This window comes from Culex quinquefasciatus, chromosome 2 (assembly GCF_015732765.1).
Source record: "Culex quinquefasciatus strain JHB chromosome 2, VPISU_Cqui_1.0_pri_paternal, whole genome shotgun sequence".
Taxonomy (NCBI): domain Eukaryota; kingdom Metazoa; phylum Arthropoda; class Insecta; order Diptera; family Culicidae; genus Culex; species Culex quinquefasciatus.
The window spans coordinates 87930904-87954171 of NC_051862.1; the positions used below are offsets into that span (position 1 = coordinate 87930904).

Genomic DNA, 23268 nt, shown 5'->3' on the forward strand with positions numbered 1-23268 from the left:
GCCCGCACTCAAGCCCAAACATACGCAGCCATCACGGCGAAAACGTCAAACTTGCGAATACCGTCGTGTTTCAAGTGTGATTTTCGTGCGGAATTTGCGTTCCGAATCGCGTTTGGTGTGAAAATTCGTCATCTCCGGGTGTGAAACTATCGGTAGGTGCCGTTTTCCGGTGTTGCGGTTGTAGTTGACTACATTTGGGCGATCGGAAAAAGTTGGCTTCGGTCGCGGTGAGGCGGTCGCCATTTTTGTTTTCTGCCTCATGGTGTAAAACACTCGCTTGGGCAGTGCGCACTCGTCAAGCTGTGACGGCGACGACGGCGAACGCTTCAGACTTTTCGCAAACGCTTCAAACGGACGGACTTTTGTAGGTTATGTTTGAGGAGGAAAATTGTTAATTAGGGCATTTGTAGGTTGTTTGGTTGTAAATTTGAGGATTTTGGTGACGCTTTGGACTACTACGACACGACTGCTGTTGACTCCGACGACTGTGTCGTCAAGACAACGTGGCTTAAGATCCAACATGGCGGATGCTGCTACAAAATGGCCGCCATGATGGTGGCTTAAGCAACGCTAAGTCAAATGTATTGATGATCCACTGAGTCATTAGGTTCCGAAAACGGGCAATCCATTAGTGTTGGGTGCTTCCGATAATATCCTCCGTCGCAGGTAATTTGTGTTTGTTGTTGCCCTTTATTTTATTTTTTTCGCTGTAGTTTGTTTTGGTTTCTCACGCGGCCATTAGTATCCGTGTAGCGCGCTCGCGAGACCGACACTCTCACACACCGTAGCCGTCGACATCCATAGAGCTGTTCGTTCATTGCACGTAGCCCAACATCGTCGTCGTCGTCGGCTCATTCTACGGAGAACCATCACAGCAGGCTGTGTTTGTGCGTTGTTCGCGAGACTGACAGCTTACTGCCGTGCTAGCCAGCGATTAATTAGATGATTAGACCGTGAAAAGCCTTTTCCCGAAATTGGATAAAATAGTCGATAGATTTCGGGATGAACTCGTAGACTGCAGGTAATTGTCCGAAAAGGGGTTTTTCCTCTGCAAATTACAGTGAAACAGTGGACACTTTTTTCAGTGCGCAACAAAACGTTGACGACGGCCATCTTATCTTTTTTTCCTCTGCGGTTCCTTTGCAGGAAACTGATCCGAACCTAAAGAGTGAAAAATGTGTTCTGGTGATGCAAATTAGGCAATTTGAAGGGAAAAATCGATTGATCAAAGTGACCTCAAACAAAAGCAAACAATCAAAGTGTGACAAGTGCAATCATCTGTCAAATTGTTAGTCTTAAACAAAAGGGTGTGTCAATTCGATCTAAAGTTAGTACAAAAGCTTAATTTCAACTCAAAACAATGTAAACTACAACCAAAAGTGTACTTAAGCCCAAATAAAGCAAAGTTCATTCCTCAAAACCCTACTGACTTTGAAAAATTAAGCAATCACGCAACTGTGCGGCCATTTTGTTTGTCGATCTGAGCGCCGCCATCTTGGATTTTGCCACATGTGATCGTGACACGACTGCGTTTGCGTTCGGTGGTGTTAAGGGGGTGGCCAGTGATGTAATACTTTCGGGTGCCCCAGGAAAAGAAGACTTGCGCCGTGTGTGAGTGTGTAGGTTTGTGCGTGGGAAGGAATTGATTGCGGGATTTTATTGCTGGTGGATGTGAGATAGGAAGAAAAAGGATTGTGAGTCTGTGGCAAAGTTTTATTATTTGGTGATCGTTTGTAGACGTAGGGTTGTTGAGTTTATGTTGGACGTTTTGAAACAAAATAAATGTCGTTTACTTTGAGTAAGAGGACATAACTCACTATTAGTTGAAGGCAGTAAATCAAAATGGAGCCCGTGTTGAATTAGTGAAAAAAGTGTTATGCTTCATTAGAGTAACAACTGTGTTTCATTGGTAATGATTTGATAACTTTGAACTTGTTAATAGTAGTGTGTACTACTTAGAAAAATAAATGACTTATTAAAAGTGTAGAACTTAGTGAAACTATTGGTTGTAAAATTCCAGAAATAGGGTAACATTGCTGACTCATCCGAACTTTGACGTTTTAGTTTTCAGATAAATAAGGGTTTGAAAAACAGTGAAAAACTGTAAAAGAGACGCAAATAAGACAGTTAACCTGCTCTGTGCTATAGAATTATGTATTCCAAAATGGCAGCCAAAAAAGCGGCGATGAACTGTTGAGAATATTGTTTTAACTGCTTTCAAGTTGTGACTTTTAATCTGTTCGTAAGCGAGCAATTCCAGCTCAAATCAGGAAACTTTTTTTCGTAAAATTGCGATAACTCGTGACGTTTATAAGCCAACCCCTTATGTTTCTATGTAAAAATTTTTGTAATTGAAAATACGAAATTTTAAAATGAAAATTTTTTGTTCTAAATGAAAAAATGACCCAGAAGGGTCAATGTAAATTCGAAAAGAAATGATTGAAAAACACCTCTTTTATTCGCGATTAAAAACTCCATAATTTCTGCAGATGGCGCAAAGCATCGAAGAATGACGATCCGAATTTTCGCTGTTCAGTTATATAGGAATGCAAACTTAAAATTGAATTTACAGCTCTTAGAACAACTTTTGAGAAAAAAATCAAGTAGTACAAGTGTAAACTTTTTGCCCTCTATAAATTAACGCAAGAAAAAAGATTTTGTAAAAAAATAATTTTGAAAAACAATATTGTTTAAAACGGCAGAGCATCAAAAGTTAACAAAGTTTCAGCTCGAATTTTTGCTCATAAGTTTTTTTTAAACGCTGGAATTGAAAAAAAAATTGCCATGCATAACCTCAAAGGGCAAAAATTTCAATCGACATCCTTCGCTCTGTTCTGCAACTCAACACTAGATGTCGCATGTTGTTTAGCTTATGAATGCCAATTGCATGTTCAAAAATTGTAGGGGTCGTACCGCCCCTCCGTCACGAGATATCAAAAAACGGAACTCGGATTCGTTATCAGGGACAAAAGTTACCCCTTAGGACAAAGTTTCACGCAAATCGAAGTGGGGTCGGGGCAACTTTTCCCGATTTCGTATGAGTTGGCCGAGCATTACCCGTATATGGAGCCATTTGAAGTCAAAAATGACATTTGAGAAGGGCGGAAGTTATTTAAATATTTTTGTATTTTGTAATTTAAAAATTACTGTAGTCCGAAGCCGTTGCATCGTATCAAATAATTTTAACTTTAAAAGTTAAATTTTAAGGTGATGCCCCATTTTTTTCGTTAAATTTTTTTGAGGAAATAGCCTAAGATGTTACAAAAAACACTCACACAAAATGCAGGATGGTATGTATCTCCTAAAAAAATACAAAAATCATTTACTAAAACTGTTTTTAACCATTGCCCTATGTCCAATCCTTGTGAAGTTATAGCGGTTTTAAAACTAAAAATGTTGAAAAACAAGTTTTTTGTGGTTTTCGGTAATTTCTATATGACAGACTTGATTTTTCAGTCTCGAAAATATTTTTACCGGCAAGCTCGTCCAGTTTCCCATAACTTTGCCTTTGACAGCTTTTTAATTTGACTCGTTATAATATTTACATAAGCTAATTTACTGTCCAGGTTTCTACCACACTGAAAAAAATATACTATTTTCAGTTATGAGCACTGTAATTAAGCTTATATCTGTAAGCCCGTATTGGCCGATGCACGAAGTGATTTGTTTACTTTTTTTTTTGGAACACTCCGCAAACGTCAAACCATACAAAATAGAGTTATCTACGTGCGTATGTATTGCGTGTACGTACACGAAAAATATTTAGGTTAAATTTTGTACCGTCCAGCAAAACAAATGGGGTGCTAGTGTGCGTGAGAGCGGACTTAGATAACTCTATAGAGAAGAGATATCCACGCGCGAGAGTGTGTTAGTTTGTAACAAAATTTACACGCAGACATAGGCAAATCGAGTAGAATGATTCGTCTGTCAAAATCAGCTGTGTCCTTTGTTATACCACGAGCACGTGGTAAACAGCTGGTTTTTACAGACGATTGATCTACTCGATTTGCCTATGTCTGCGTAAAAAAAGTGTAAACAAAATCAGCTGCTTGGAATTCAGCCAATCACAATCGTTCAAAACCAAAACAATACTTCAAATACAAATACTAACACAGAATGATGGTGTGCGTAAGAGAAACCGTGGAGATCTCGATACGAGGTTTTTAAGCGAAGATGGCGTTCGAATGGTGAACGCCCGAAATGTCAAAATCACGCAGTGGTACCAATATTACGGAAAAAGTGTGCCATGGCTTGACAGCCACATTCTTTTCCGGGAGAGATCCGGCAGCAATTTGTATTGATTTGACGTTTGCTGAGGGTGCCAAAAAGTTTGGTTATGTTCTGCCTGCAAAAGACAATATCCAATTGATAATAAGCTGTCAAATTCAAACTTATGGGAAATTGGACGAGTTTTCCGGTAAAAATTATGGTCGAAACTGAAAAATCAATTTTTTTGAGAAAAAAGCCAAAAACCACCAAAAAACCTATTTTTTCAACATTTTTATTTTAAAACCGGCTGGACAAAGGACAATGGTCAATATGGAGACTTTTATGTAAAATTGGCTGGGGAATCGATTCCCACTATCGGTTTTTGAAAATTTGGACGTTTAGACCACTTTTCAAAAAAACAGTTTTAGATAATGATTTTTGTATTTTTTACCATCCTGCATTTTTCGTGAGTGTTTTTGAACCAAAAAAAATCATGACATCACCTAAAATTTAACTTTTAACTTAAAAATTGAATAGTCTCATAGAATTGGCCTGTATTTTTCTTTAAGTGTATTTTTTTTTTCTTCAAAAAAAAATATCCAATTTCCTACAAATTTGTCTTTGACCACTTTTTGATACGAAGCAAATACAAAATACTACAATATTAAAAAAAAAACTTACGCCTTTCTCACATGTCATTTTTGAGTACAATTGGCTCCATATACACAAAAATGGCTTATATAGGCCAAGGATAACATGTCTAAAAGGTTTCATTGAAATCGGAGAGGGTCGGGTACAAAAGTACCGGAAAAAATTCTGAGTTGAGCTGGAATTGCTCGAGCAATAAAATTATCAACGTGAAGACCGTCTCTGATAAACCTCTGATCGTGACTGAAGCTTCCAGTGTTTATATGTTAGCTTATGTAGTATCGCATGGCATGTTGCTGCTTCCACGCAACAGAAAACTGCTGCGTTGCAGACATCCCCTCTGCTTGTCATGCCGAGGGCATGCGATGGTAACGCGCAACATCTCCAAAAATGTGGGATTGACACCGCAGATAAAGCTTTAAGATTAAGACAAGGTTCTTTTCAGAAGTAAATCTTGAAGAGTATCGGGGCCGCATTTAAAAAGCGGATTCAGTACCTCCTTCTTCAGGGCGTTTAGTTATGACTCAAGGAAACTGTTTCCGATCACAAGGAAATGATACATAAGCGATCAACAAGCAAAATAGGGACGTGGCGTTACATCGTGCTGCCATCTGGTTTTTTTAAGTGCAAGAGTGGAAAAGTGCTGAGTCATCGTCTAAAAATAGACGGCGTCCTATCTCGCCCAGCAAAATGAAGTCGATAAAGTAGTCGGTTTCGATGGAGAAAAAGTGGAAAACGTGGGCTAAAAATAGCGACGCCATCCCCCTATGCTCAACAGTTACATTATAAGTTGTCCTAATGATTACCTCATTCTCTCCCCTTCCAGATCCTCCCAGATCGCCACAATGTCCGCCCACGAATGAACACCTAACACTGCCGTGCTGCATGGCACCACCCGGAAGTAACCGTCGCCACCTCCGCAAAACCGTGTTCCGCCCGATCACTGCCGCCAAGCGTGCCCTGTACCGGCGTCGCTTCCGGAAGTATCTCGCCCGCTATCACCAATCGTCCACCACCAACCGGAAGCAGCTGGAACGGCTCTTCTGCCGTCTGATGCATCGCCAGTACCTGGCCCAGGAACTGAAGGCTCGCCCCCGGCAGCACTGTCTGCTGCTGGACAAACACGTCGGAACGCCGGCTAAAGCGAATTCACTTGGATGTGGTGGTGGCGGAACCATTCCCAGCTACTTCCGGAAGCGCGTGCTCAGACATCGGTTGGAGGAGAAGCGGAAGGAGCAGGAGGAGGAGGAGCAGCAGGAAGAGGTGGTGGTAGATGACGGTTGCGAGTCGGATACGTCGGACGAAGCGGTTTTGCTCGATGAGGAGGATCGGGACGTGGTCGTGGAGGATAAGAAGCACCCGGAGATTCCGGATCCGACCAAGTTTTCGATTCTGAAGGACGAGATCAAGGAGTACTGTGCGCTGCAGGAGAAGGTGCAGATCGTGCTGTCCATGTTGAAATCGAGGGCGCAGGAGTTGGAGAAGGATGATGAAGAGGGGGAAAAGGGGGAGGAGGAGGAGAAGAAACCGGAAGTGAAGGAAGAACCGGCAGATGAGCTGAAGACGCTGACGGAGCAGTATTACGATGATGACTCGGACGATGATATCGTGGAAGTCAAGCAGGTTAAGGAGGAGAAGAATGTGGGAGCTGGAGAGGACACGCCGGATATTGTGTTTGTGGATCCGGATGCGCTTGATAACGACTCGCAAGCGGATGTGAAACCGGTTGTGGCGAATTGTAAGGAAGAGTCGCTGCCGGAGAAGAGTCTGAAGGAGATCTCTAAGGAAGATTTGCTGGATCCTACGTTGAGTAATGTAAAGCTAGAGCCGATCGACAAGACGAACTCCGTTGTCGATGCACTGTTCAGCCGTTTCAAGCTGACACTTCCGGTGACGCCTCCAAAGAATAGCAAGCCTGCGGAAGAAAGTGAAGAGCAGGTCAAAAGCCGACTACGGGATCGTCGAAAGATCCCGGCTCCTCGTTACGTTGAAGAGGACGAAGAACCAAAGAAGATCCGCCCGTCGAAAATATTCGACAAGATCCACAAGAATCTGAACATCGAGCTGGAGAACCCCAATTCGAGCTCTTCAACAGAGTTCTACGGCTTCGATGAGGGTGAAGCGGTCAAGTTGGACAAGCCAAGCGTTCCGGGACTGCTTCCGACACCGATCTTGAAGCGATCCCGACCAAATGCACCTTTTCTGGAGCATGGAACCAGCTTCGAAGACATCAAGATCGAAAACAGGGATGATCTGTTCCGCGAAGAGGGTCTGATATCGTTAGGATCGTTACCTCCACGGCTGGAGTGTCCCAAGAGACCGGACGACATGATACGACCGCGGACGGTCGCCCAGAAGCGGATTCTACTGCAGAAAAAGAACGACGTGCGCTACCTGATGATCGACAACGAGTCCAAGATCTTCTACGAGCTAGAGAAACGCAGCAAGAACATCGACGCCGAGCTGGACTTTGATCGGATGGAGGAGCTTCAGGATCAGAACATTCCGTTTACGCGAGACACCTGGCGGGCGCTGGCCTGGATGAGAACCGTCAAGGGAAGGTACTTTTTCCAAACGCTCAAGCTCGACAACCATGCCATCAAGCTGAACGGATGTAAGGGCAATCATCCGACCAAGAGGATGGGCAAGAAACAGCACTCCGCTCCGGCAAATCTTGGTCGTAAACATGTCTGCCGTTGTCCGGAGTTCCCACCGGGCGTGACCATAGATCTCAGTGCCATCGAACCTCGCGCGCCATCGGAGGAGAAATCGGAACCGGAAGAACCATCGCCACCGCCAGTCGAGAAAAAACTCTTCAGCAGCAAACCAAACCGACTAGTAACCTCGCGACCTGGTCCCCTTTCCTCCAAGTTCCGCTACGATAACCAACTGCTCCACCAAACCGAGGACGGAGCCTACCTTGGACCGCTGGAAGTCCTGGAAATGCCCGGCGTCGAAATCGAAGTGTTCCCCAAGATCGACCGACCGCTCGACCCTACCATCAAACCCTACCTCAAGATGATCCTGCCCTTCAAGGGCATCACGGAAAAGTGGGCACGCTTCGCCGTGTCCACCCTCAAAACCCCCGATCTCGCCGAAGCCGACATCCCCCAGGAGGACAAGTCCTTCTCGTTCTCCCTCCCGTACCAAAACAACCAAAGTCGAATCCTCATCCGGCGACGCGTCATCGAAGCTGCCTCCACCAAACAACCCGTCGGAAGTCTGGAAAAGTTCCAACGCCAGCTCAACGAACCGCTCTCCTTCCGGAAGCATCTGGACGAGCCGGATGATCCGGATAATGTCGATCCTCTGGAGAAAGAATGCGCGGACGTGCTGTCCGACATGACGAACGCGGTGGCGATTGGACTCGCGGACGAGGCGTTCCTCCAGCGCGATCCGGACTGCGACTACACGCGGACGGACAAGCCGGTGAACAAGCCGGCGGCGAACGCGCAGGATGTGGCCAAAGCGAGCGAGAGTACGGCCAAGTCGAAGCGGATGCTGTGAGTATTGTTCTTTTTTTTTGCATTTCCCGAACGCCGACGTCAGATCAAAGGTACCTTTCTTTTTGCTGATTATCCTCGTAGCAAACTTTTAAGTTTCGATCAAATGTCAAAGCTTCCGTGAATAAAGTTCGATCATTGCCACGGAATTCAGCTTCCCCGTTTACTTACTGCGATTCATCACGGAACCGACAACTTTTTTTCATGATGCTGCATTTTACTAGCTTTTGAGAATTCGGCACTGCAGCCCTTGGATGGCGCTTCTGGATGCTTCTGATATCCGTTTCATTCCAACTCTGGAACATGTTTAACTCTGTTTTGGCACGTTTGCTGGTTTGTCTGGTGGTTTGACGGTTGCACGATACTTACACCACAGGTTGCTTAGATAACTGTTTAAGATTGTTCGGGCCTAAACCTTAATTTCGGACACACTTAATAACATTTGTAAACTTTGTTTTAATAACATTTTTCAACTTTTTGAAATTTTCACCTAACTTGGATTTGAAGTCTGTGATTGGGAAACGCAATAAATTGAAGGCCGCACGCCAAAAACTTTGTTTTGGAAAATTTGCCTACAAAGAAAGCAGTTATTATATGTATTGCATTGAAATCAAGATCCTTCCGTCGGCGTGCCCTTCGAGCAGCAATGCTACAGGCAGGACTTAATTAATCGAAGTAAATAAAGATTTTAATCAAATTTTCTTAACACCTTCCAGCCGCGAGATGCGCCGCCTCAACGCGACCATCATCGAGTCCCTGCCGGAGCCGGAACCGGCCGCCAGTTCCGGCGACCAATCCGGCAGTCGAAAGCGTCGCTGCGACGAGCGGTACTGCGCCCGGGGCTGCATCTGCGACGTGTTTGAGGTGCGTCGCAAGCCCAAAGGCGTAGCGCCGCACTGCAACAGTATCGAGTGCGTGTTTGGGTGCTCGTGCGGGTTCGACCGGAAGCAGCAGCTGCGGGGGCGGTGAATCGGGAGGTTGTGCAGGAGCGGGTGCCGGTGCGTTGTCCAGTGAGGATGTGAAGTATCTGCGGGAGAAGGCGACGGCCAAGTTGGCGAAGGAGGAGCGCGAGTTTACGCCGACGGTGATTCTGACGACGAACAGTACGGTGCTGGTGCGGAACACGGAAACGGAAGCGAGGAGGCACAAGAAGAAGCCGAAGAAGTACGAGGACTATTACAACGATAGTAGCGTGAAGAATTTGTTGAATGGGAATGTGCCGGAGGAGGAGGATCAGCGGGAGTCGTCGGTGGAGAGGGTGGGGAGGGGAGTTGGTGGGAAGGTTGTGGACAAACCGGTGAGTTTGTCGGAGAAGATCCGGCACACGAGGGTAGTTTTGAATAAGCTGCAGGATCTGGACGGAATCGAGCCGTGGTGTATGATCCACTGTCTGTACCGGTGTTACTGCCGGGGAAAGGCGACCTCCGGTAAGCCGTTCAAGTTTAATGAGGAGAGTGATATTGTGCTGCCAACGCCGATGCCGGCACCGGAACCGGATCCGCTGCTGCAGGTGTATGAACCCCGACGACGGCGGTTGTACTCGTTCGAAAAGACTGAAAAGGAGGGTGATGAAGTGATGGAAAGTCAACCGCTTCTTGTACAACCTCTGAGGAAGCGGGATAGTTCGGAGGAGTCGTACAAGCCGTGGAACGAGCGTCGCAAGAAGCGACGACGAACGCTGGAGGACCAGCAGCCTTCACAACCTTCGACCTCTACCCGCGCTTCCATCGAAGATCTGCAGATCGTCGACGGGCAGACTTGCCGGCGGGTGATCCCGGTAAACCGAAACTTTTACAAGACGCGCAACTACTACCGAAGGGAGCGCGTGATCCGCGAAGACCAGGAGCACAAGCGCAAGTACCCGATGGTCGAGCGGAGGCTCAAGTCGCTGCTGGAGCGGTGCGAGAAGCGCTTCTTCGAGGATCGTCGCCGGGAGTTGGAGCGGCAAGCGAAGCGTGCCCAGTCGGGGAAGAAGGCTGTTAACGAACAGTCGGTGACGGCTTCGTCAACTCCAGAGCCCATCCACATTGACATCTCGGACGGTAGTGAGACGTTGAAGGCGAACCCGCTGTTGAGGCCGCTTCTGGACGCCAAGAAGGTGTTGATCTACTGCGGAGCGAAGAAGTACTACGTCGAGAAGGACGCAATCACCAGTGGGCGGATCAACCTGTCCAGTATTGCGAAAAAGTTCCGGACGACGGTGTACGTGATCCGGAAGGTTCCGGAAAACCCGCAGGCGAAGTTCATCTCGTTCAAGCTGAACGACGCGAGCATTACGGTTCGTGGGAGAAAGTACCGGAAGACGGCGCCACAGGTTCCGAAGGAACCGAAAGTTACAGCGCCTCCGGCGCAAGATCCCGCCGAGAAGAAGGTCATGCTGGACCAGGTCAACTCGGACATTGCCCACACGATGCGACACATCCGGGAAATGTTAAGGAAGAACAGTGCCGTGCTGAACCAACCCAAAAAGGGCATCCTGTACCTGTTCCGGTGGGAGAAGTTCCTGCAGGCGTACAACGAGGACACGCTGGACGTGTGGGACATCGTCTTTCAAAACGGCACTAGTCTGGTGATCATCACAACTGAAGACACCCGTAAGAACGTCCCCTCCTTCAAGAACACCAAGCTGGTCCGAAGCGTCCGGAAGTGCAACTTTGAAACCAAAGGCGTCTCCCTCATAACCCAGATGTTGATCGCTCAAGTGGACAACCCGGAAACAAGCAAACTCGCTCTAGTCCTCTTCGGCACCGAGAACTACTGGCGCTTCTGCGGGTTCATCAAAGCCGAAAAGAACTTCCTGAACCAAGGATGCGAAGCCCGACCGACTCCGCTCTCCCACCCCAAACTCGCTCCCAAAATCAACCAGTACTATGAGGCGTTCGCCGCGACCAACCAAAAGCGCCAACCTCCGCCGGAACCCCCCAAACCCAAGCAGGAAGATCCACCACCCCAACCGGAAGACCCACAACCCACACCGACCCCCACCTCCGAACCCCCCAAGTTCAAGTCGAACGTCAAACTCATGGAAACCAAAATCAAAGACTTCAAAAACATCGCCATCCCGAACGTGCCGGGCTCGCGCCGCTGGTTCATGCTGACCATCGTGAACGACTTCAGTGACATCTACATCCCCAGCTGGAAGTCCTGCCTCACGTACGGCCGCATCATGCAGGCGATCCAGCTGGCGAATCGGTACCGCAAAACCGTCAAGCTGACCTCGATCGTGCTGAAGAACGAGGACGTGCTGCCGCAGATCTACGCAGCGCCCGGCCAGGGGGATTGTATCTTCCTGGGGCCGTACAGCTACACGCAGACCATCGATTTGATGCTGTGTCAGAACGTCGATGGGAAGATGTACACGCGGGAGGAGTACGAGCGGAATAATCACATTGTGAGGACGGAGCAGACGACGGGATCGTGGTTGTACATGAAGCCGGGGACGGAGGGGAAGGCGGCAACGGTGGCGGAGGGGACGTCGGACGGAGCAGAGACGGCGCAGCAAACGTTTTTGAAGGTAGGTTTAGTCGTAAATTTCAATTTCACGAGTTTTGATTTACAGCATCATGGCCGAGCAGGGGGAAATAACAGAGGAATACCAAATGTTGTTGTTGCTTGGGCAAATAACAGTTACAAAAATGTGCCCTCAGTTAATATATTCGTCAACTCTAGCTTCAATTCTTTGATTCTTAATTTTATTAAATTCTTTAATTCTTGAATTATATCTTTGGAGCATTTTTGAATTTATAATTATGGTAAGAAACCTAAATTTAAAAAAAAAACGTTACCTAATCCAGCTTTAGGTGGTTGGTGCCTTCCTCTCATTTAAAGAGTGATTCCAACCCCCCTAAGGTGTCCACATGGTTTATGGATCTCCCCTAACGTGATCGCAGCGCCTAAGCGGTCCTAATAAAAATAAGTGATGAGTAAAAAAAAACAGACTTCCTGCAGACTTATTGTCAAGACTATACAGACACCGGCTTTAAGGAAAATGGCATCCCTCTACACGGAAATTTGTGGCGGTCAGACCCGACCATTTGAGGTTATGTAAATTCAGACCATTTTTTAAACTGCTTGTAATTTTAGATAGATAAGTCAGATCTTAAAAATTCTTAATCCACAAGAAAAGTCATGTCATAACCTTTCCAAAAATATATAACATGGCAGGTTTCCATGCAAAAACCACCCTTTTTTGCAAATTGTAAAATTTGTATGCAGCAGTTTTTTTAAGCATAACTTTTGATTTGCTTTACTAAATTTTATAAATTTCAATAGGGACTTATGGGACCCCAAGACGAATCGGATGAGGCCAATACGGTTAAAATCGGTTCAGCTAGTGACGAAATATTCCAGTGACATTGATTTGGTAAACATGTCTACATACAGCCAAACACATAGACATTTGCTCAGCTGGTGATTCTGAGTCGATATGTATAAATGACGGTAGGTCTAAGAGGTCTAATTGAAAAGTTCATTTTTCGAGTGATTTTATAGCCTTTCCTCAGTGAGGTGAGTAAGGCAAAAATCATGATGCGTTATTCGGAGTGAAATTTGGCAAGGACTGCGGAAAGTCGCGAAAAAACTTTTTTTTTGAATCCCTTGAACTATTTTTTTTTCTTTAGAGCAATTCCAGCTCAAATCAGGAATTTTTCTGGTACTTTTGTACCCGACCCTCTCCGATTTCAATGAAACTTTTTAGACATGTTATCCTAGGCCTATATAAGCCATTTTTGTGTATATGGAGCCAATAGTACTCGAAAATAACATTTGAGAAGGGCGTAAGGTATTTAAATATTTTTGTATTTTGCAATTTAAAAATTACTGTATCTCGAAGCCATTGCGTCGTATCAAAAAGTGGTTAAAGACAAACTTGTAGGAAATTGGACGGGCTTTCTGAAAAAAATACACTGAAACAAAAATACACGCCACTTCTATGAGATTTTTTGATTTTTAAGTCTAAAACTTAAATTTAAAGGTGTTGTCACGATTTTTTTTCGTTCAAAATTTTTGAGGAAATAGCCTAAGATGTTACCAAAAGACTGACGAAAAATGCAGGATGGTATGTCTCTCCTAAAAAAATACAAAAATCATTTACTAAAACTGTTTTTTTGAAAAGTGGTCTAAACGTCAAAATTTTAAAAAACCCATAGTGGGAATCGATTCCCCAGACAATTTTACATAAAAGTCTCCAAGTTTGCCTTTGACAGCTTTTTGATTTGACTCGTTTTGATATTTACGTAAGCTAATTTACTATCCAGGTTTCTACCACACTGAAAAAAATATTCTCTTTTCAGCTATTAACAATGTAATTAAGCTTATAACTGTAAGCCCTTACATCCAATTGAAATGCTGTCAAAGGCAAACTTATGGGAAATTGGACGAGCTTTCCGGTAAAAATATTTACGAGACTGAAAAACCAAGTCTGTCATATAGAAATTGCCAAAAACCACCAAAAAAAACATTTTTTCATCATTTTTATTTTTAAAACCGCTGTATCTTCCCAAGGATTGGACATAGGACAATGGTCAATATGGAGACTTTTATGTAAAATTGTCTGGGGAATCGATTCCCACTATGGGTTTTTTTTAAATTTTGACGTTTAGACCACTTTTCAAAAAAACAGTTTTAGTAAATGATTTTTGTATTTTTTTAGGAGAGACATACCATCCTGCATTTTTCGTCAGTCTTTTGGTAACATCTTAGGGTATTTCCTCAAAAATTTTGTGCGAAAAAAAATCGTGACATCACCTTCAAATTTAACTTTTAAACATAAAAATTGAAAAATGACATAAAAGTGGCGTGTATTTTTGTTTCAGTGTATTTTTATCAGAAAGCCCGTCCAATTTCCTACAAGTTTGTCTTTGACCACTTTTTGATACGACGCAATGGCTTCGAGATACAGTAATTTTTAAATTGCAAAATACAAAAATATTTAAATACCTTACGCCCTTCTCAAATGTTATTTTCGAGTACTATTGGCTTCATATACACAAAAATGGCTTATATAGGCCTAGGATAACATGTCTAAAAAGTTTCATTGAAATCGGAGAGGGTTGGGTACAAAAGTATCAGAAAAATTCCTGATTTGAGCTGGAATTGCTCTTTATTCATAATTTTGAAATTTAAGGGTTTTGAATTTTTTATTTTCGAACATGGAATTTTGCTAATTTTTGCAGTTTTAAATTTTTAATTACAGTCGACTCTCTGGCAATCGATCTTCAAGATATCAATATTACTCCAGCTGAGCAATTTTCTACCAAAATCGGAAATGGATTTTATTTGTTTTTTTTTTTCAATTTGGCTAAATTTTGTGGGGACCTTGATCAGAAAATTCACTCAAAAGTTACAGCTGTTTGAATATTTACGTACCATTTTTATATGGACAGCTGTCAAAAAAAAATCCGTTCTATAATTTGAAACCTCCGGCTCTCGGCAATCTCTTCAATATCGACAACGAGAAAGTCCACTGTATTTATTCTGAAGTTCTTTATTTTTGAATTTCTGATTTTTTAAATTAGGTTTTTCAAATCTTGAACATTTGTATTTTCTAATTTATTTTTATCTCTGAATTTTCGAATTTTTTATTTAGATTTTTTAAATTTTTAATTCCTATTTTTTAAGTTTTTTTAATTTTATAATTTTTATGTTGTAAATTACTGAATTAATTTTGAAAATGTATTGTTTTTTTTGGATTACAAACTGATATTTCTCATTTTTTTTGTTGTAACTGCCATGAGTCAGGGATATTAACCTTCCCTTGGTATTAAAAAAAATCACACATAAGGTATTGGGGCCCTTTTCGACCCCAAACTTTAAAAAATCGTCAAAAGTCCAGTTTTTGACCGATTTTGGTTCTTTTGGTCACAAATGAAACCTTAGAACGTCCCCTTTCCGAAACCGACATGAAAAACCGGATTTAGTCATTGTGGCCACCGGGAATCGGTTACAACCGAAAAAAGGCTTGAGACCCCAACTTTGACGACCTGTATCTCCGGCAAATTTCAACCAATCAGGATGCTCCAGGTTGCATTCGACAGGTATTTACCTGTACTTTCATCACAAATATTAATATCAGGGCCAGGTTACCTACCGGTTCCGGAAATCCGGAATATCCGAAAAGTTCATATTTTACTGTTTTTCACGAATATGTGATACCAATACTCTCATGATAGTTGAAATTGATCCATAAAACTTACTAAAACGCAATACACGATTGCCAGAACCCCCCTGGAGTGTTAGTGGCCACTTTCGGGTAACCTGGAATCGGTTCCCGGGTACCCGATGAACGGCCAATTTGATTTTTTTGTTGAAAACCCATCATGTTGCATATCAAACTTCATGAAATTGAAAGATATATCCATCTTTGATAATGCCGTTAATCGCTGAGCCATCCTGGCCAATCTAGAACCGGTTACCGGTGGCCCCTTGGGGACACTTCCGGAATATGAGAGAACCTCTATCATCCGACATATCAAACTTTATGAAATTGAAATATATGACCTATTATGGCTAATCTGGAACCGGTTACCGGTGGCCGAGCTCCCGTGGTGTAGTGGTACGGGTTTCACTTTGTAAGCGGAAGGTCGATGGCTTGAAACCCATCTGGCGAGGCAAAAGGGGTAGGTGGCGGTCGAGAGGGGATTTCGGCTGCTGCGGGAATTGATTTGTCAAGTCCCAAGCCTCCCCAAAACCCATCCCATCCAATCTCTCGGACGATCTGTTGGCGACTGAGTCTGAGCGTTGAAGAACTCTGCAACAATACACAGAGAAGAGCTTCAAATGCTACTTTCGACTCGGTCACATGCTCTCAGGCAAAAATTCGAGCTGAAGATTGGGCTATATGATCGGTAACGATCTCTAGATGGGTCGTGCTCGTGCTCGTGTATTCCGGAAGTGTCCCAAAGAGACCATCGGTAACTGGTTCCAGATTGACCAGGATGGTTCAGCAAACAATTGTATGACCGTACATTGACATATCTTTCAATTTCATGAAGTTTGATAAGTCGGATGATAGGGTTTATCTCATATTCCGAGAATGTCCCTAAGGGGCCACCGGTAACTGGTTCCAGATTGGCCAGGATGGGTCAACGAACAACGGCATGACCGTAGATTGACATATCTTTCAATTTCATGAAGTTTGATACGTCGGATGATAGGGTTTCTATCATATTCTGAGAGTGTCCCCAAGGGGCCACCGGTAACCGGTTCCAGATTGGCCACAATGTTTCAGCGAACAACGGCATGACCGTAGATTGACATATCTTTCAATTTTATGAAGTTTGATATGTCGGATGATAGGGTTTCTCTCATATTCCGGAAGTGTCCCCAAGGGACTACAGGTAACCGGTTCCAGATTGGCCAGGATGGGTCAGCGAACATTGGCATGACTGTAGATTGACATAAATTTCAATTTCATGAAGTTTGATATGTCGTATGATAGGATTTCTCTCATATTCCGGGAGTGTCCCCAAAGGAACTACCGGTAACCGGTTCCAGATTGGCCAAGATGGGTCAGCGAACATTGGCATGACCGTAGATTGACATATCTTTCAATTTCATAAAGTTTCATATGTTGGAAGAAGGGGTTCTCTCATATTCCGGAAGTGTCCCCAAGGGGCCACCGGTAACCGGTTCCAGATTGGCTAGGATAGCTCAGCAAATAATGGCATGACCGTAGCTTGACATATATTTCAATTTCATGAAGTTTCATATGTCGGATGATAGGATTTATCTCATATTCCGGAAGTGTCCCCAAGGGGCCACCGGTAACCGGTTCCAAATTCCAAAATTGGCCAGGATGGGTCAGCGAACAACGGCATGACCGTAAATTAACATATCTTTCAATTTTATGAAGTTTGATATGTCGGATGATAAAGTTTCTCTCATATTCAGGAAGTGTCCCCAAGGGACTACCGGTAACCGGTTCCAGATTGGTCAGCATGGGTCAGCGAACATTGGCATGACGTAGATTGACATATCTTTCAATTTCATGAAGTTTGATACGTCGGATGGTAGGGTTTCTCTCATATTCCGGAAGTGTCCCCAAGGCGCCACCGGTAACCGGTTCCAGATTGCCCAGGATGGCTCAGCGATTAACGACATTACCAAATATGGATATATCTTTCAATTTCATGAAGTTTGATATGCAACATGATGGGTTTTCAACAAAAAAATCAAATTGGCCGTTCATCGGGTACCCGGGGACCGGTTCCAGGTTACCCGAAAGTGGCCACTAACACTCTTGAGTGGTTCTGGCAATCGTGTATTGTGTTTTAGTAAGTTTTATGGATCAATTTCAACTATCATGAGAGTATTGGTATCACATATAAGTGAAAAACAGTAAAATATGAACTTTTCGGATGTTCCGGATTTCCGGAACCGGCAGGTCACCTGGCCGTGATATTAATATTTGTGGTTAAAGTACAGGTATATAACTGTCGAATGCAATCCAAAGCATCCTGATTGGTTGAAATTTGCCGGAGATACAGGTCGTCAAAGTTGGGGTCTCAAAAAGGCCTTTTTTCGGTTGTAGCCGATTCCCAGTGGCCACAGTGATCAAATCCGGTTTTCCAGGACGGTTTCGGAAAGGGGTTCTAAGCTTTTATTTGTGACCAAAAGAACCGGAATCGGTCAAAAACTGGATTTTTGACGATTTTTTAAAGTTTGGGGTCGAAAAGGACCCAAATACCTTTAAAGTAACTTTTGTTATGGACGCTCCCCTAGGGGTCGTCCAAGGTTTATTTGTTTTGTGAAATGTTTATTTATGATTTAAATTTATTGTCAGTAAATTTCAAGGCTCTAGCATGTATACAGCAAAAGTTACGGCAAATTTAATTTTCAAATAGGCCGAAAAGGACCCCAATACCGTAGGAAGGTTAAAAAACACCCAAAAAGCAAAAACTGAAAATTTGGTTTGGAAACTATGATTATTTATTATCAATCAATAAAATCATAGTTCCCAAACCAATTTTCAGTTTTTGCTTTTTGGGTGTTTTTTAACCTTCCTACGGTATTGGGGTCCTTTTCGGGCCTATTTGAAAATTAAATTTGCCATAACTTTTGCTGTATAAGACTAGTATGCAGATCGGAAGGAAAGGGGTCAAGAAACAGCTTTACGAACAGCAGAACAAAGGAGAGGGAGTGATTTCTTGGGGCTTTTCTTCACCCTCTCTGACTTGCTTGCGCTGCCGCTGCTGCACAATTTGATTTTTTTCTTGACCGGTTCCTTCCGAAGTGCGTATACCGCTATACATGCTAGAGCCTTGAAATTTACTGACATTAAATTTAAATCATAAATAAACATTTCACAAAACAAATAAACCTTGGACGACCCCTAGGGGAGCGTCCAATAAAAAAAATATTATTGCCATGGCTTTGTTCTTGGTTTTACCTTATTCTTACTCTAAGATTCTGTTTTGATTAGTTGAGGAGGTATTAGATTATGACAAACTAACAAACAAACTCAGTTTTCCTGCATTTTTTTTTTTTGTTGCTTACTAGAGTGTGGTCCAAATCTGGGCTTCATCGGGGCAAAGATTGACTCATAACTAGGCTAAATTCCAAATTTGAGCTCATTCTGACCACGGAAACCCCTTCCTCTAATCGCTTGAAGATTGTATGGGAAAAATGGTCAACATGACATGTATTGTATGGAGAAAAGTAACTATACTAGATTTTTACCTTTGTAAAAAGCAATAACTTTCCCATTCTCTGAAGTAAGATCTTCATTAAATTTGGAAAAAAAAACTTTAAAATTAAAAAAAAATGGATTTTCATTAATCAATGTAATTAATACCTAATATCTTCCAAAGTTTATAATTCATTTTAAAAACTTCGGAAAAATGTATCGTTTCTTTTTATTTCATGTTTGTGTAAAAAATATTTTTTAATCCATCTAAACTATTTGAACGTTTCCATTTCCAGCTCACTCCCGGCACGCAAGTGGCCACCGTTACCACAACCGCAGCCGCTGCGGACGATTGCGTCGTGATCGACGACGACGACGAAGATGACGAAGAAGCAGCGAAAAAGCTTGTCGTTGAAGAGCAACCGTCCGGCTCGCCGCAAGATAACTCAAATCTCGATTCGCTGATCCACCAGCTGTACGACGACTCCGACGAAGATGCCACCACCACCAAAGAGGTGACACCCCCTGCGGAACAACCTCCGAAACAGCTGCCAAAGAACGAACTGTCCAAGCTGGTGGAGAAGACGATCGCCGAGAGCAAGCAGCTCAAGATCCAACCCGTTCCGTTGGAGAAGCTGGTCGGTACGAAGCGGAAGTCAACCGGGTCGGAAGCGGTTCCGGAAGTGAAGGCTAAACGGCTGTCGTTGCCTGCGGCAACCGTGACAAAGGCAGCAGCCCCAGCGGACGAAGTGGTTTGTTTGGACGACGACGAGGACGGAACTTCGACGACTTCTGTTAAGGCGAAGACACCGTCCAGCACGACCATCTTGAACAGCCAACAGGCCGCGCTGATTGCCAGCAAGATCAACCTGATGAACCCAACGCAGAAGGGTGTCATGTACAACCCTTCGACGGGGGTGCTCCGAATCAAGCGATCGTTGATGAACAGCCTGACGGAGGGGTCTTCTGTGGCGCTTCCGGCGGTTGCGTCCAGTTCGAAGTCACCGCCGAAACCGGTCGCGGGGACTGCGCCAAGTTCTAGCAGTGAAACGCCCAAGCAGTCGATCGTGGCACCAAAAGTTCCGACTGCCGGCGTCCTGCGCAGTAACATTCCCGGCATGGGCCTGGTTCCGGTGGTTTGGTCCTCGCACGACATCATCCTGAAGGTGCGCGAACTGTCCGTGAAGCTGCAGTACGTGCGGTTGTCCAACTTTGAGGCCGGCATCATGCTGCTGAATCGGTAAGGGATTGATACAAATCTTGAAGAAAATTGTCTAAGCATCACCTTTGAACTCTTGCAGATTCATCCGGAAGAACACGTACACCTTCAAGCCGTTCACGCTGACTATCGGGTGGAAGTTTGAGGCGCGCACGACTCCGTTGGCACCGGAGGAGAATCTCATCAACACTATTAGCTTGCGATGCGTAAGTAATTGTGTAAGTGGTTTAGAACCGATTATAAAAAAAAATCTTTTCCTATTTCCAGGTCGTTACCCCGGACGGCGTCATCGACCTGTACAAGGCGTCCGCCATCGTCGCCTTCCAGAACACCAAGCCCAACTTTTACGAGGAACTCCTTCTCCTGCGCCTCTCGATCCTGTGCTGCAAAAAGGAACAATACGAGTCGGAAAAGTGCCACAAATTCTTCGAAAACATCTTCCTCAAGGCGGCCAACACGATCAAGGAGCTGACCGCCGCTTCGGAAGCCCTGACGACCCAAAGTACGTTCCTGCGCGAGCAACAAGAACAACACCGTGCCAAGCTGGCCAAGTTGGGCGGTAAATCGACGACGACGGCACGTCCAACGCTCACGATGGTCTCCAAACGGGTGGCCGTTCCGCAGTCGATTCTCGAGCAGGTCGCAAAACCGGCGACGGCGACGACCTCCGCGGCAGACCAGGACCAACCGGGGAAACCCAAAGAAGCTGTGATTATCATAGACGACGATTAGGTTCGGACGTCGTAGAAAGAAGTAAAAAAAAAGTAAGGAAACAAAATGCCATTTTCGTTGCGCGCTTTGTGTACATGTTGAGTTTATTTTAATCCGTTGCATCCGCGAATCGTGGGTGGATAGAATTTTATTTGGATTAGGCGATAAATAATAAACGATATCAGTTACTCTCCCAATAACCATATAATTCGGCACTAGTCCAGCCCGTAATTTAATTTGTTCAAGTTTGTAAGATCAACCGCAAACCTTGAGTTCTGCAAAATTTTCTTTATCACCGAAGCAAAAAAAAAATCTATAGTTATGTATAAATTTAGCAAGCAAAACAATTAGATAAAAGAATCACAAATTACACTTGTAAATAGCCTTAAACAAACAACTTTTGGTTCAAAATGCTTAATCTTAACTAAGTATAGCGAAAGAATAAGTCTCGAATGTCGACGAAGCACAGATTAGAGCAAGCCTACATTGAAAACAAAAACATTGTGTATGTACTATAAGAAAGAAGGAAAAACAAAACATCACTTGGGAATGCAAACATTTCAAATCTAAGTAACCATGTTTTTTTTACTAGAGAAGATGATGACACTCTCTAACAATTTTTTTTGCAATTCCGTCGTGAAACTACTAACTTTTCCTGTCATTCTTGAACGACGAAATTCTTCATGTAAACTAATGTCAAAAACATAAACAATGACTTTTTAATCTCGCCGTTTGGCAGGCATGATTTTTAAAACCCGCCAAACAAATCGCAGCAAACTCTGGGTTGCGAAGCGAAAACTTTGTAATTTCAATTTTGTTTTCGACGGAAGTGGTGGAGTATTTTTCGGAGAATTTGTTTTTGGGCAAATGGGAACATCATCGGGTTCTGGAGTGGATTCTGCGGCCTGGAGGCCAGTGTCGTAGCGTTAAAATTAGGTGAGAGAGTTTTTTGATTTTTATATTTTTAACAACTTGCTCATTTTGTCCACAGGCTGGCAAAAATCCGATACGCAGAATAACCTGGTGCTAAATGCAGTGCTTTTGTCCCCAAATATGATTAGTTTTGGCTGTCCAGATGGGAGACCATTTGCATTCGAAAAATGTTAACCGGATACCGGATAATTTATATAAAATAAAAAGCAAAAATTCTACATACTATTAAAATTGTTGTTTTAATGAAGATCTGTGTAAAAGCGTCGGCGTCTTTGAATCGCCAAAAAAAACTTGTTGAATCCCCTAGAAAACCCTGAGAAGAATCGCTTTCGAGTTTTCAGAAAATCGCCCACATGTATTTTTGGTTTGAAGCCTGATTTGACTGATTGACATCAGTTTTTAAGAAGCCTGAATTATTTTCCATTTATTTGATACAAATTACCAAATATCTGCACTAAAATTAATCATTTTGTGTTACAATCATTGATTAAAGACAATTTGTATAACGTTTTCGTCACGTTCCTTTTTTGTGTGGCCGCAGCCCAATAAAAGACATTGAACAGTATTTTTTTTTATTTTCGAGCATTTGCAACAAAGTTTTAAAATTCTTGTACACAAGTCAATAAGTAAGAAAAATCACTGTTCAGCAACACAGCCATTTTTCATCGCGAGCGAAATTCATTCATGGCATGTGAAATGATCCTGCGCTTCTTAGCCCCGAACCAATCATCTTGTGGGACAAACCTTCATTTTACAATTTAGCACCAGGTTATTCTGCGTATCGGATTTTTGCCAGCCTGTGGACAAAATGAGCAAGTTGTTAAAAATATAAAAATCAAAAAACTCTCTCACCTAATTTTAACGCTACGACACTGGCCTCCAGGCCGCAGAATCCACTCCAGAACCCGATGATGTTCCCATTTGCCCAAAAACAAATTCTCCGAAAAATACTCCACCACTTCCGTCGAAAACAAAATTGAAATTACAAAGTTTTTGCTTCGCAACCCAGAGTTTGCTGCGATTTGTTTGGCGGGTTTTAAAAATCATGCCTGCCAAACGGCGAGATTTAAAAGTCATTGTTTATGTTTTTGACATTAGTTTACATGAAGAATAGCCTACTTTTCTGTATCAAAAATAACAGAATCGAATAGCAACACTTTTCAAAATAAAAAATGGGCACTCAAATGGGTGCTGAAAAGTTAAACTTTTCAGCACTTGTTTTGAAAAGTAACACTTTTCAACATTTTTTTTGATTTAAACGATTTAGGCCGAAGCAAATATTTAAAAAAGTCAAGGGGGGGGGGCAAAAAAATATAAAAATTTAAATAACAAGCCATAGTCTTCACATTTAAATGAAGAAAGTGTTTAAAAATGCATTTTACACTAGTTCAGTTGTTTTACAATCATTAGTTTTCAAAAAA

The 23268-nt window shown here is 43.3% G+C and overlaps 1 protein-coding gene across 1 annotated transcript; it reads left to right on the forward strand.

The window, feature by feature from the left end:
* On the forward strand, positions 1-21485 carry LOC6045989. Its single transcript, XM_038251481.1, is given in 8 exon segments — positions 1-152; positions 714-1021; positions 5684-8360; positions 9077-9311; positions 9313-11874; positions 19281-20224; positions 20286-20409; positions 20471-21485. Coding segments are annotated over 6 exon segments (6948 nt in total). The 5' UTR covers positions 1-152; positions 714-1021; positions 5684-5742; the 3' UTR covers positions 20936-21485.
* The last annotated feature ends 1783 nt before the right edge of the window (positions 21486-23268 follow it).